Source organism: Bubalus bubalis, chromosome 18 (genome assembly GCF_019923935.1).
Source record: "Bubalus bubalis isolate 160015118507 breed Murrah chromosome 18, NDDB_SH_1, whole genome shotgun sequence".
Classification (NCBI taxonomy): domain Eukaryota; kingdom Metazoa; phylum Chordata; class Mammalia; order Artiodactyla; family Bovidae; genus Bubalus; species Bubalus bubalis.
In genome coordinates, this window is record NC_059174.1 from 62,770,148 (window position 1) to 62,782,559 (window position 12,412).

Below are 12,412 nucleotides of genomic sequence, written 5' to 3' on the forward strand. Positions count from 1 at the left end.
TGGTTGCGTCATAGGAGGGCGGGTTCTAAGCAAGTTCGCGGCCTCTATTGGCTGCCCGCGGTGACGGGAGGCGGAGCGAAGCATCGGCGTGACGTCAAGACGCCGCAGTCCGGACGTCGAAACTTAAAGACAGGAGCCAGCCGGGTCAAGAGCAGTCGCAGAGCCCTGTTGCCGTCGCCTGGAACCGCCGCTGACGAGTCCCGGGGTCGTACGGCCGAGGTGGGTGTGGCGAGCAGGGGTGGCCGGGCGGGCGGGCGGAGACGGCGTTTCCTTCTGGCCTTCCGCCCTGCGGCCCCCGAGGCCTTGGCGGCCGTCGCACCAACGGACGCCGCGCGCGAGCGACGACAGGGTGTGGCGGGGACGCGGACCAGTGCGCCTGCGCGCGGGGAGCGGGGCGGGCGGCCGCGCACCGTCGCGCCTGCGCCATTGGGCGCCGCCCTCCCCGCCCCCGCGCTCGGAATTCCTGGGCCCCGAGCACCCCTTTCTTCAACTCCCATTGACCCGGCGGTTCCACCGGAGGACCGCGTTGCCCCGGGCGACGGGCCCCCTTGCTCTTCTTCGCCGCCTCGCCCCGCTCCCCGGGACGTGGTGCGCAGGCGCGGCGCGGCGCGTCCGGGGCGGTGTCTCCGGGGCCGATGGCTGGCATCGGGATCCGGGCAGGCTGTTCCTCCGTCCGGCGTTCTCGTTTGCTTTCCCTGGGCTTGCGGGACTGCCAGGTGCCCCACTCGCATCCGCGTCTCCTTCCTCCCTTCAGACCTGCCCGGAAACCTCCCTCCCGAGTTGCACCAGACCTTACCCTAAGTCTTCCTGTCCTGGGCTCCCCCTCAATGCCCCTACCTCTCGGGACCGCCGACCTCCGCGCCCCCCACCCTTTCGCTCACTCCCGTTCCTTCTCTTCTCTGAGGCCCTTTCTTCTTTAGGACTTTTCCCGGCTCTAGACTCCTGTACCTGTCTCCCCACTTGTAGCACTTCTGGGTTCCCCAGCGGATCAGGCTTTTGGACACACTCATCTTTCTCAGTTATCCCCTCGAGTCCGGGTCCCTCCCACCCAGTCTTCGCCCCCAGGGTGCTCCTTCACTTTCTTGCAGTCGTCTCCCTCCCACTCTTAAGTCCCTAATGATATTAGGGGTCTTTTCAGGCACCCGCAAAACTTTCTGTCTAGACCTCCAGCCAAGAGGATTTGATGCCTCTTCTCCCAGACCTACTGCTGTTTCTAGGAACCTCCCATGTAAGAATTTTGTCTGTCCTTAGGGGACCTTCCGGAAATTAGTCTAAGAGTTTTCTAAGAACTTCTTTCTTTATTTCAGGGCTCTTCTCTTTGCCTTCTTCTGGCTCCAGGAGTAACTTCTGGAAATCCTCATTTCCTCCCAGGTTTCTCCATTCTCCAGTGTTTTCTCTTGTCTCAAGACTCCTTCAAACACGTCCCTCTTTACAGGCTTTCCTTCAGAAGTTTTTCCCAGCCTCCCAGCCTTAAGCTTCACTCAGACCTTGTTCACTAGCGCTTCCTCCCTACCCCTTGCCTGAGGTCCCCCCAGCCACCCTCTGCCCCTCCTCCAATCTGTCTCAGGGTTTCCCTTGAACCTTTCCCTTTCTTCATTTGGGTTTCAGATCCTTTTTTTTCTCTTTGGGAAATTCCTTTCAACTTTTTTGCTTTCAAATCCTTCATTTTCCAGCTAGAGCGCTGCAGGGGGCAGCCAGGGTCTTTCCCTGGGACTGTAGCCCATTTATTTATTTATTCTCTTCAGGCTGTTTACCCCATTGGCTCCTTCCTTCTCTGGCTTCTTGTGAGTCATCTGCTTCCCTTTGCTGGTTTGTGACATGTTTCTTGCTCCTTCTTGATTCTCCCTAATTCGTTTTTTGCCTTACAGGCAGTGAAAAAGCATTCTGGCTCCCGAGGTCCACCCCTTACACCCCAGGGTGCAGATGGCGGCCAACGTGGGTGATCAGCGCAGCACAGATTGGTTAGTGGGGCTGGAGGGATAGCATGGGGGTGGGGGGTGGTGAGAGGAAGCAAGGCCCAGTGTTGGGCTCTGGGTGGGCCCTCACTCAGCATGGGGGTCATGATGTGATCGTCCCTGTGCTTGGGCTGGGGGTGAGGCTTGTGTGAGCTTTCATCATTCACAGTACAGTGCCTGAGTCACAAAATTCTGATGACTCGGTTCATCAACTGTGATGAAACGGGCAGCCTCTAACACTTCATGCTCAATTTATTTTATTTTTTTTTTAGTTCCTTATTTTTTCCAAAACAGTGTGGTGATTAACTTTCTGACTGAGGTGGCATCAGACAGAATTTGTGGATTCCTAAAACATTTAGGCCTGCTCGGCCCCAGGTTTTAAGTTCTGTGGATACTGGGCATCTTCTTGTTTGACTTTTAACAGCTGTACGTAGCAGGCGTCTGGTGAAGCACCTTAGGCAGTGGCGTTCACGGCTCGCGGAGAGCTGTGAGCAGGAACTGTCAGCACGCCTCAGGGTAGACGCTGAGGCCGTGGGATTCCAGCCCTGTCGTTTGCTGGCCTCCATCCTGCCCACCGTCTGTGGTGGGAGCAGGGATTGACTCCACGTGCTCTTCCTGCAGGTCCTCTCAGTACAGTATGGTGGCCGGGGCAGGCAGAGAGAACGGCATGGAGACTCCCATGCACGAGAATCCAGAGTGGGAGAAGGCCCGCCAGGCCCTGGCCAGCATCAGCAAAGCGGGAGCCGCCGGCAGCTCCGCCAAGGCCAGCAGCAATGGGCCTGTGGCCAGTGCACAAGTGAGAGACGTCCCGCGGGACTGGGAACCCTGAGCGGGGCGGGGAGCACAGTGGCGTCCTCTGGGATCACCAGGGCAGGGCGCTCTGAAGGTGCTCCTGGAGCCCTTGAGTGGGGATACCCGGTCTGTCTCCTCGAGGAGTCTAGGGCCATATGGTCCTCACCTCGGGGAGTCCAGCCTAAGGAGGGAGAGGTGCCTGGGTGGGATGGCAGAGGGGGTGGCTTTCCATGGAGAGGTGCAGACCCGGCTCCGTCCCTGAGCAGTTAACTCCTGGGAAATGGGGCTCCCGCCTGCAGCCCTCAGGCCCGCCACCCTCTGCCCACAGTACGTGTCGCAGGCAGAGGCCTCGGCCCTGCAGCAGCAGCAGTACTACCAGTGGTACCAGCAGTACAACTACACCTACCCCTACAGCTACTACTACCCGGTGGTGAGTGCCCCGCGGGCGCGGGCTCCAGGGCAGCCGATGGACTGACCACAGCAGGGGCGGCCGCAGGAAGACCTCCCCGGCTCGGGGCCTCCCGCGGCGCACCCCAGGCCCACTCCTGCTCCTTACTCCCTGCCCTCTTGTCCCTACGCTCCTTGCAGAGGGTTGCCCGGAACAGGCTTCCTTGGAGTGGCAGGCCCGCCGCCCACCCTACCTGCCACTCGGCTTCTCTGCTTGGCCTTCTTTCTTCACTCACTGGGGAGAGTGTTAGGTGTCTGCAGCTGACTTCATCAGCACTGGGTTTCTGTGTGTGCAGTTGTTCTGTTGTGTTTAGATGGGGTAGCGCTCAGTAGATGGCTGTTGAACACTGTGAAACGTGGGACAGAGGGAGGTTTACATCTTATCTTGTAACCTGTAGCATGAGCCAGTTTGGTGCGTTTATGCTGTGGAAAGGGGAGGGGTGAGAGGTCAGTGGCAGATTGCCTCTGAGGACTGGGAGAGAGCAGGGCCAGGCCCCCTGCCCCGGAAGGAGTGGGCCTGCGGCTGACCCCTTCCTTCCTTGCCCCTGGCAGAGTGTGTACCAGAGCTACGGTTCCCCCTCCCAGTACGGCATGGCCAGCTCCTATGGCTCAGCCGCGCCCCAGCACCAAGGGCCTCTGAACCAGGTAATGCCCATGCCCATCCCTGCAGCCCGTCCAGGCAGGGGCATGGTGGGAGGTGAGGAGGAGCCCGGGGACCCCTGGCGGTCAGGAGGGTGGCTGTGGTAGCTGAGTCTGTACCCGAGGGTCGCTCTGAGGTCGGGGTGGGGAGAGCTGCACGCTGAGGGATGTGACGGTGAAAACTGGAGTGAGGGCCGGCTTGGAGCGCCTGCTCCACCCTCAGCGCCCGTTTCCCCCACAGCCCCCCGTCCCGGGCATGGACGAAGGCATGCCCTACCAGGCGCCCCCTCAGCAGCTGCCCACGGCCCAACCCCCGCAGCCTGCCAACCCCCCGCACGGGACCCATCCTCTGAGCAGCGGCCCCCAGCCTGGGACAGCCCCCGCCACCCAGCACAGCCAGGCAGGACCCACGTCGGGCCAGGCCTATGGGCAGCACACCTACCCTGAGCCCGTTAAGCCCAAGAAGGGCCAGCAGCTATGGAATCGCATGAAGCGTGAGAGCCTCGGGGTGGGGAGCGGGGGCACGGGGCGGGGTCCTCACTTGGGCACCCTGCACTCTGACCTCGCTTCCCGTGTTGGGACCGCCCAGGCTGTGGGTGTGGCTGCTCGGGAAGGAGACGGGATTCCCAGCTCAGGTGTCCGGTTCTGAGGGGTGGGGCCAGCTGACCCCAGCTTTTCATGCCCTCACAGCAGCCCCTGGGACTGGGGGACTCAAGTTCAACATCCAGAAACGGCCCTTTCCTGTCACAAACCAGAACTTCAGTTCCACCACAGAGGGCCAGCACAGCGGCTTCGGCCCCCAGCCCAACCCCGAGAAAGTCCAGAACCACAGGTGAATGCCCGCCCATCCCTGAGAAAGTAGACCCTCCCTCCCGTGAGCTCCCTGGGTGTTACAAGGGGGGCTGAGGAGGGTCCTGGCCCAGGTGTGGGGGCTGCTCCCCAACCGGCTGTACACGCCCACCCTCTGCCAGGGGGAACCTGTCTGGGAAGCCGGACGACTGGCCACAGGACATGAAGGAGTACGTGGAGCGCTGCTTCACGGCCTGTGAGTCGGAGGAGGACAAGGACCGCACGGAGAAGCTGCTCAAGGAGGTGCTACAGGCACGGCTGCAGGACGGCTCGGCCTACACCATCGACTGGAGCCGTGAGCCCCTGCCCGGGTGAGTCGGGGGGAAAGACACAGGGGCCTGGGGCTGAAGGGAGCCCTGCAGAGAAGTGGGCAGGAGGGTTGGGTCCTGGAGCAGGAGTTGGCTGGGCTGGAATTCCGGGGCATGCGAGCTGGGGGGTGTGTTATTCAGCGGCTCGGAGCACCTCCTCTTTCTGTACCTTGTTAGCTGTGTGTGATGCCTGGGGAGGTGTCCTTCCTCCTGAAGGCACAGGGCAGGGAATGGGAGGCGCCAGACTGTAATGCTGTGCTCTGCCGTGTCCTCAGGCTGACTCGGGAGCCTGTGGCTGAGAGCCCCAAGAAGAAGCGGTGGGAGGCGCCCAGCACCCTCCATCCTCCCAGGGGGGCAGCCTCCGCGACCAGGGGCGGGGGTGCGCAGTCCCAGCGAGGGACGCCAGGGGCTGGGGGCGCTGGCCGAGCCCGAGGCAGCAGCTTCGCCAAGTTCGGCAACCGCAACGTCTTCATGAAGGACCACAGCTCCTCCTCCAGCACTGACTCCCGCTCCCGCTCCTCTTCCCGCTCCCCCACCCGCCACTTCCGCCGCAGGTGCCGGGGTCCCCGGGCGGGCGACGGGGAGAGGCCCCACAGGGACCGGGCCAGGCCTTACCTTCCCGCCCCTCCCTCCGGCAGCGACTCGCACTCGGATTCCGAGAGTTCCTGCTCAGGCAACGAGTGTCACCCTGTGGGCCGCAGGAACCCACCCCCGAAGGGCCGGGGAGGCCGGGGAGCCCACATGGACCGGGGCCGGGGCCGGGCACAGCGGGGCAAGAGGTGAGCCTTGAGCTGATGGCGGGAGGGGCTGGTTTGGGGGTCCTGGGAGGAAGAGGGCGGTTGATGTCTCTGAGGAGCATCCGAGAGGGCAATGCCATGCCCCCCACCCCGTACCCTCACACCCCCCCACCCCCTCCCCCAGGCACGACCTGGCGCCCACCAAGCGCAGCCGCAAGAAGATGGCAGCCCTGGAGTGTGAGGAGCCAGAGCGCGAGCTGAAGAAGCAGAAGCGGGCGGCGCGCTTCCAGCATGGACACTCGCGCCGCCTGCGCCTGGAGCCCCTGGTGCTGCAGGTGGGCAGCCTGGAGGGCAGTGCAGCCGACCCTGACTGGCAGGAGCTGCAGATCGTGGGCACCTGCCTGGACGTCACCAAGCACTACCTGCGCCTCACCTGTGCTCCCGACCCGTCCACGGTGCGCCCTGTGCCGGTGAGTGCCCAGCGCTAGGGCAGCGCCTCCGTGCCCAGGAGGCCAGGCCAGGGATGGGCGATGATGGGCAGGGGGCTGGCACACCCAGGGGTGCTGACCCCAGAGCTTGCACTCGGGAGACGAGTCCAGGAGGCGGGGCCGGCCTTGGTACCTCCATCCCTACTGAGGAGGCCGGGGCCTGCGAGACCTGGTGCGTCCCCGAGGCCCGAGCTTGGCGCACAGGTGTGGGAGGCTGAGGCCGGGAGTACGCTCTTACTGTTTGCAGTGCTCGTTTCTAATGTTGACACGCACTGAGGGTCTGACGTTGGAGCCCCCACTTTGGGACTCAAGTCCGTGGGCCCTTGGCAGATTTTAGCCCTTCCGACTGGTCCTGCCCAGGTCACACTGAGCCTTATTTCACCTGCCCCAGGTTCTGAAGAAGTCGCTGTGCATGGTCAAGTCCCACTGGAAGGAGAAGCAGGACTATGCCTTTGCCTGCGAGCAGATGAAGTCCATCCGGCAGGACCTCACGGTGAGGCGGGGGCCGGGGAGGGGGCCAGGGAGGTGGCCGATGGGGTGATGCCGGCTCTGCCGTGACGTCCGCTGTCCTGCCATCAGGTGCAGGGTGTGCGCACCGAGTTCACGGTGGAGGTATACGAGACCCATGCGCGCATCGCCTTGGAGAAGGTGAGGGGCGGGCAGGGCCCCACCTCACCCTGGGCTTTCAGCCGTCCCCCTTCCCAGCGGTGTGGGCCTCACTCTGCCCCCTCACGCTCTGCCCTCCAGGGAGACCATGAAGAGTTCAACCAGTGCCAGACGCAGCTCAAGTCGCTGTACGCCGAGAACCTGCCAGGCAACGTGGGCGAGTTTACCGCCTACCGGATCCTCTATTACATCTTTACCAAGAACTCGGGAGGTGAGGCGCAGGACCGCGGCCCCGGGCTCCCGACGCGGCCCCCCGAGCCCCCTGACCCCGAGTCTCTGGCCGCAGACATCACCACAGAGCTGGCGTACCTGACTCGGGAGCTGAAGGCGGACCCTTGCGTGGCCCACGCCCTGGCGCTCAGGGCCGCCTGGGCTCTGGGCAACTACCACCGCTTTTTCCGGCTCTATTCTCACGCGCCCTGCATGTCTGGCTACCTCGTGGACAAGTTTGCAGACCGGGAGCGCAAGGCTGCGCTCAAGGCAATGATCAAAACGTATGTAAAGCTGAGCTCCGCCCCGGCCCTCCGCCCCTCCGCCCCGCCCAGGCCGCGGGCGCCCTGTCTCGTCCCCCTACCTGTGCGCTCCGCCCTCGTCTGGACCCGCCCCCCTCTGCACAGCCACCCCCCTCACACCCACACACTCTGCTGCTCTCTGCTCTCGGCAGCCTGGACCCCCCACATCATCCCCTTGTCCAGGCCCCCTTCCTCCAAGGCCTCCTGCTTCCCTGACCCTCCTGAGGCCGAGTCCCCCCAGAGGCTGAGCGCCCCGTGGGGCAGCCTGCAGAGCCGGCCCCGCCCTCAGCAGCTGTGGGCTCAGCAACCGGGCCTTGTGCTCTCCTGAGGGCTCAGATGAGTTTAGGGCCAGGTGTCACGGGCAAGCGAGGCTGGACGGCCACCAAAGAGGGTGCCCTCTGCCCTGGGCAACGGTGTGCTCGTATCTGTTAGGAGGGAGGCGCCCCAGGTGGGCTCAGGACACCCCTTCTTTGTCATGGCCGGGGTTGTCCCGGCTTCTAGGGCTGGAGGCCAGGGATGTGCTGAGCGTTGCGCGGTGCCCAGGTCACCCCCAGCAGGGCCACCTCCTGAGGTGACAGGCTGCCAATCCCTGCTTAGAGGTCCCAGGGGCCTTGGGAGCCACGGGGCGCGGTCTGGGTGGGGATGAACACCCACTGAAGGTTAGGAGGCTCCTTGTGGGCTCCAGTGTGGGGTAAGAACATTTAAGGGTGAGGTAGAGGGCGGGGCCGCGTAAAGACAGGCAGTGGGGCAGACTCAGCAGACCAGGCAGGGCGCGGGCTGCTGCCTGCCCAGAGCACCGAGGGGCCTGTGTCTGAAGGGGCCCGCGTCTTTGTCAGAGAGCGCCTCCTGTCCCAGGGCCAGTCCCACAGACGGCCAGGGTTCGAGGCAGGAGGGGTCCCGTGTCCCCCACTAGTGCACGCTCAGTGGCCGTGCCCCTGGAGCCTTGCTCCTGGGTGCATACAGCTGGGTGGGCCCGCTGCTGGGAGGGCGCACACAGAGCTGCTGGCTGGCACCGGCCCACCTCCTCTTAGCTGGGTGCTTAGCCTCCTCTGACCAGGGTGAGGCAAGCAGGAGGGGTGGTCCCCAGATAGGGTCAGCCCCCGCCCCTCGCATCGACCCCCGCCCCTCGCATCGACCCCCGCCTCCCCGCCCCCCCGGCTGCGGTGGGCCCTCTTGTGAGGGTCTGCGCAGGCCCTCAGCCAGCAGAGGAGCCAGCTGGCCCTTCCCTCCCATACCCTCCTCCTGTCCCCCGCTCAGGTAAGTGAGGGCGAGGGGGGGCGCAGCCGGGGCTGGGGCCCCAACCCCACCCCGGGCCCCCCCGAGCCGCTGAGGTGGGGAGGCTGCGGGTGGGAGCGGGCTGGCAGCTAACGCGCTGAGGAAACCTTTCGGGCGCCCGAACGGGGGCGCCCCCTCGCAGCCCATGGGGCCTTCCCGCGTCCACTGCCGCCTCATCACCATCTCCTCTTGTCTCCGTAGCTTCCGCCCAGCGCTGCCCATCTCCTACCTGCAGGCCGAGCTGGCCTTCGAGGGCGAGGCCGCCTGCCGGGCCTTCTTGGAGCCCCTGGGCCTGGCCTACACGGGCCCGGACAACTCCAGCATCGACTGCCGCCTCAGCCTGGCGCAGCTGCCAGCCTTCTGAGCACCAGCGCCGCGGGGGCGGGGGGGCCGGGCTGCAGATCTTGTCTTTGAGCCATGGACTTGGGATGTAAATTAATTCGTGGGGAGAGGGCTCCAGGAAGAGCCCTCGTCCCTGCCCCCGTTTTCCCACCGGGGACTCTGTACAGAGATTTTTCTACGTTTTTATTTTTGGCCTCAGAGGGTCGGGCTGGGAAAGGAGTAGGGGGCAGCGGAGGGCTGGGGGCGCGGTCTGTAGGCTGGTCTGTCCGTCTGGCCCTCCACTAATGCTGTCTCAGTGTTTTTTCTCTCTCTCTCTCGAGCTCGTACTCCGGTACCGACCCAGCACCCTGGCCCGTCCCACGCCGGGGGGCAGGGCAAGAAGACAGGCCGCTCCGCCCGCGCCCGCCTGCGGTGGGGGCATGCCCGCTGCCCGCCGCCCGCCTGCCGCTCCACAGACTCTTGTTGCCAGCCCTCCGGGGCCTCAGTGTTTGGGGCGAGGGGAGCCGCCTAGAGACTGTGCCCTGCCCTCGGCCCCCGAGCCCAGAAGCCGCCGTCGCCGCCGCCACCCGCCACGCCGCCGCCACACTGAGGACTCCGGAGGCCGCCGCGGGACCTCGCCGGCCGGGCCGCCTCGTCTGCAGTTGTATTGAGTTGTCTCCGTGTCCCCCTCCCCCGTGTCTCCCCTGCCCCGTCCTCCCCCTCCTCGCACTCTTCCCTCGGTTCAGCACAGGTAAAGCGGTTACCCTCCCTCCCTGCCTCATGGATCACCAGCTCACGTCATGTTTCCTTCTCTTTTCTTTTTGTGTGTGTTTATTTAAGTTATTTTTCTTCCTCCCCTTTTCTTTTCCGTCTCCCTCCCTCTTCTGCCATGTAACTGGAGGGTGCGATGAGTTGCGAACAGCTGGACTGTCAGGCTGCTTCTCTTGCAGATGTCCTCCTCTGCCTCCCCTCTCCCCCCTCTCCCCTCCCCTTTCCTTCCTTCATTCTTTCCTTGGAGCACTGAGCACCACTTGGAAGTTTGAGAGAAACCAAAATTAAAGAGAGAGAGAGAGAAGCCGCGTGCGCGCTTTGTCCTTGTCTGGGGCCCGGCCCTTATTTCTGGGGTTGACCTCCCACGGGGAGCTCGGCCACGGCCTGGTAGGTGCCCCCGGCCCTGCCCACGCGGCACAGCCAGAGTGTCCCCAGGGGCTGGCTCCCCAGCTCCTGCCGCGGGCTCACCTCGGGGAGGCAGACGTGGGCTCCCTGGGGCACCTTGGCCAGGGTGAGGTGGGGGCGTATCCCCCCGAGGGGCTGCAGCACCCTCAGCCCCTCGGCCTCCAGCCTCTGGCTCAGCCTCTGGGCCAGGCTCTCCAGGGGTGGGGACGGGGGAGCGCAGAGCACGTGAGAGCCCAGGCGCACCAGGCAACCGAACCTCAGCCTCAGAGGGACCTCAAGCCTGGGGTCAGAGAGCGCGCGTCTGAGCGCGGTGACGGCCGCCGCCATCTCCCCGGGGCCCGCCAGCCTCAGCAGGGCCAGGGTCAGGTGGAGGGCTTCAGCCGGCACCGTGAAGGCCGCGCAAGCTGGTGAGCCTCGTACCAGGTCTTCCTGGACCTTGGCCACCTCGGCCCGCAGCTCAGGCTCCGTCACCATGAGCGCCACAAAGTGCGTGGGGCGGGGCTGGCGAGGGCCCACAGCCGCGGCCGCTCCTCGGTCCACAGGCCAGATCCCGGGACCCCACTCGGTTCCCGTCTCAGAGAAGCTTTCCGGGGGCTTCCCGCCACGGGTTTCCATGGCCCTGGCGGTGGCGGCAGCAGATGGCTGCAGCGCCCCTCCTGGCGCCATCCACGGGGAAGCTTGGCCTCCAGGGTCCGCCGATTCCCACTCCTGGGTCCTCGCTGATACGCCTGCCGGCGTCAGGCGCCCAGCCTCGGCCAAAGCTGCCCGGAGTCGCGTCTGGGCTGGCTGTACGGGCCCCCCTGCATCCGTGCCAAGGCGGGTGGCAGCTACGCTGTCCAGTGCGCCTCCGGTCCCGTCCGTATCCTCACCTCCGAGCGCATCTCCGACTGAGTTGGCATCCTCGCCGTCACTCGCATGCCCGTTCCCGTGCGCGTCCCTGCTCCGGTCTCCACCGTCGTGCACATCCCCGGGCCGATGCGCGTTCACGCCGTCGCTCTCACCGCCGGGTCCGTGCGCGTCCTCGCCGTCGAGCGCGTCCAGGATGGTGGGCCCACGGCCAGCCGCCAAGCCGGAGCCAAAGACGAGGTCTGTGCGCGAGGCGCGGTCCCATACCAGGCGGCCGCGGAAGCGGAAGTAGCGCACCCGGTGCTGCGGCACGGCCAGAACACCCGGCGCGAGCGCCGCTAGCGGCTCGTCCCAGCAGAAGGAAAGGAAGGGCTCCTCGCGCACGCCCAGGAAGCGGTCGACGTAGCCCACGGAGAAGTCGGCCGGGTCGAGGCGCGGGTCCCAGCGGATGCGCTGGATGACGGCCTCAGCCGTGCGCAGCGGCGGCTTCTTGGCTTTGGCCTGGTCTAAGGCCTCGCCTCTAGGCTGCGGCTGCGGCGGCGCCGGCGCCCCGGGGTGGGGCTGGCGGCAGCGGGCGCCGAAGCGGCAGCGGCCCTCCAGGAAGAAGCGGCAGGCCGGCGGGGGCCCGGGTTCCGCAACCGAGACCCCCGCGGGCGGCTCCGGCCCTCCAGCCGCCGCCATAGGCGTAGCGTACGGTGGGCGCGCTCGCCCGGCACGGGCCGCTCCTCGCGGGGTCAGCCCTGCCCGGCCCGCCGTGACGTCACGGGCGCGGCTTCGGCCCCGGCCCAGCCTGGAAGCACCCCGCGCGTGGGCCGGCCCTGCGCCGAGCCCGGGTAAGCCTGCGGGCGATCGGGTTATGTTGTGGCCCCGCCTCTCCCGGGCGCGTAGCCAGCGCGGCTCGGCTCCCCTAGGGTTCGCAAGCGCGGCTCGCCACTCGTGCGCCCCGGAGAACCTGGCTGCCCCCGCCCCGCTAAGGATCTGCACTGCTGCCACGCTCCTCCGGGCCCCGCTCGGGCCTCGCCCTCCGCGGGAGAACTGGACGCCTGCGGGCTCAGCATGAACTTCTCAGCCCGGACTCCGGGCACCCCTGTCGGCCTCGGGGCGTCCCTTTCCTAGGGGGCCACGCCTCCTCCCGGCCACTTTTCCTGCGCGGCCGCTCCCGGGGTAAAGGGCGGCCCTCCTGGGCGGGATCCACCGGCGGCGCGGAGCTCCCTGGGTCACAGCCCTTGGCCGGCCCCCGGGAAGCGTCGGTCCGAGCTCGGAACTGCGTCCGGCCGGCAGCGGCTCGCCGCCCACTTTGCTGAAAGAACTGTGCAGTGGGAGTGACCGCGTCGGGCTCCGCCCCTGGGAGGGGCCGCGCCACGCCCCCGCCCCTCTTAAAGGGGCCGCATCCCATTACAC

The 12,412-nt window shown here is 66.0% G+C and overlaps 2 protein-coding genes across 6 annotated transcripts; one reads left to right on the forward strand and one right to left on the reverse strand.

Annotated features, from left to right (window-relative positions):
• The first annotated feature begins 65 nt into the window (after window positions 1–65).
• On the forward strand, window positions 66–10,064 carry LENG8 (leukocyte receptor cluster member 8). 5 transcript variants are annotated; one of them, XM_006063979.4, is made up of 16 exons: window positions 66–219; window positions 1,869–1,961; window positions 2,577–2,751; window positions 3,076–3,177; window positions 3,747–3,839; window positions 4,075–4,327; window positions 4,524–4,665; window positions 4,805–4,993; window positions 5,266–5,544; window positions 5,629–5,769; window positions 5,912–6,197; window positions 6,607–6,708; window positions 6,795–6,863; window positions 6,963–7,092; window positions 7,168–7,375; window positions 8,870–10,064. In XM_006063979.4, exons 2-16 carry the CDS (start codon window positions 1,924–1,926, stop codon window positions 9,030–9,032), a joined length of 2,370 nt encoding a protein of 789 aa, XP_006064041.2. In that variant the 5' UTR covers window positions 66–219; window positions 1,869–1,923; the 3' UTR covers window positions 9,033–10,064. The 5 variants fall into 5 exon arrangements, with proteins under 5 accessions (XP_006064041.2, XP_025125507.1, XP_025125509.1 ...); XM_025269722.3 differs by having other exon boundaries at window positions 7,168–9,013; XM_025269724.3 differs by having other exon boundaries at window positions 4,527–4,665; window positions 7,168–9,013.
• LENG9 (leukocyte receptor cluster member 9) lies at window positions 9,793–12,407 on the reverse strand. Its single transcript, XM_025268316.3, has 2 exons — window positions 12,097–12,407; window positions 9,793–11,801 (listed from the first exon to the last, which is right to left on the reverse strand). The coding sequence occupies exons 1-2, from the start codon at window positions 12,405–12,407 to the stop codon at window positions 10,103–10,105; spliced, it is 2,010 nt and encodes a 669-aa protein (XP_025124101.3). The 3' UTR covers window positions 9,793–10,102.
• Between the last annotated feature and the right edge of the window lie 5 nt (window positions 12,408–12,412).

Excerpts from the sequence above, each read along its gene's own strand:
- LENG8 (XM_025269722.3), top strand. The coding sequence starts at position 1,924 with ATGGCGGCCAACGTGGGTGATCAGCGCAGCACAGATTG. Across the intron at positions 1,962-2,576 it reads GATCAGCGCAGCACAGATTG|GTCCTCTCAGTACAGTATGG; the intron begins GTTAGTGGGGCT and ends CTCTTCCTGCAG. Across the intron at positions 3,840-4,074 it reads ACCAAGGGCCTCTGAACCAG|CCCCCCGTCCCGGGCATGGA; the intron begins GTAATGCCCATG and ends TTTCCCCCACAG.
- LENG9 (XM_025268316.3), bottom strand. The coding sequence starts at position 12,407 with ATGGGATGCGGCCCCTTTAAGAGGGGCGGGGGCGTGGCGCGGCCCCTC. Across the intron at positions 11,802-12,096 it reads ACGCCCCGAGGCCGACAGGG|GCTGGGCCGGGGCCGAAGCC; the intron begins GTGCCCGGAGTC and ends GGGTGCTTCCAG.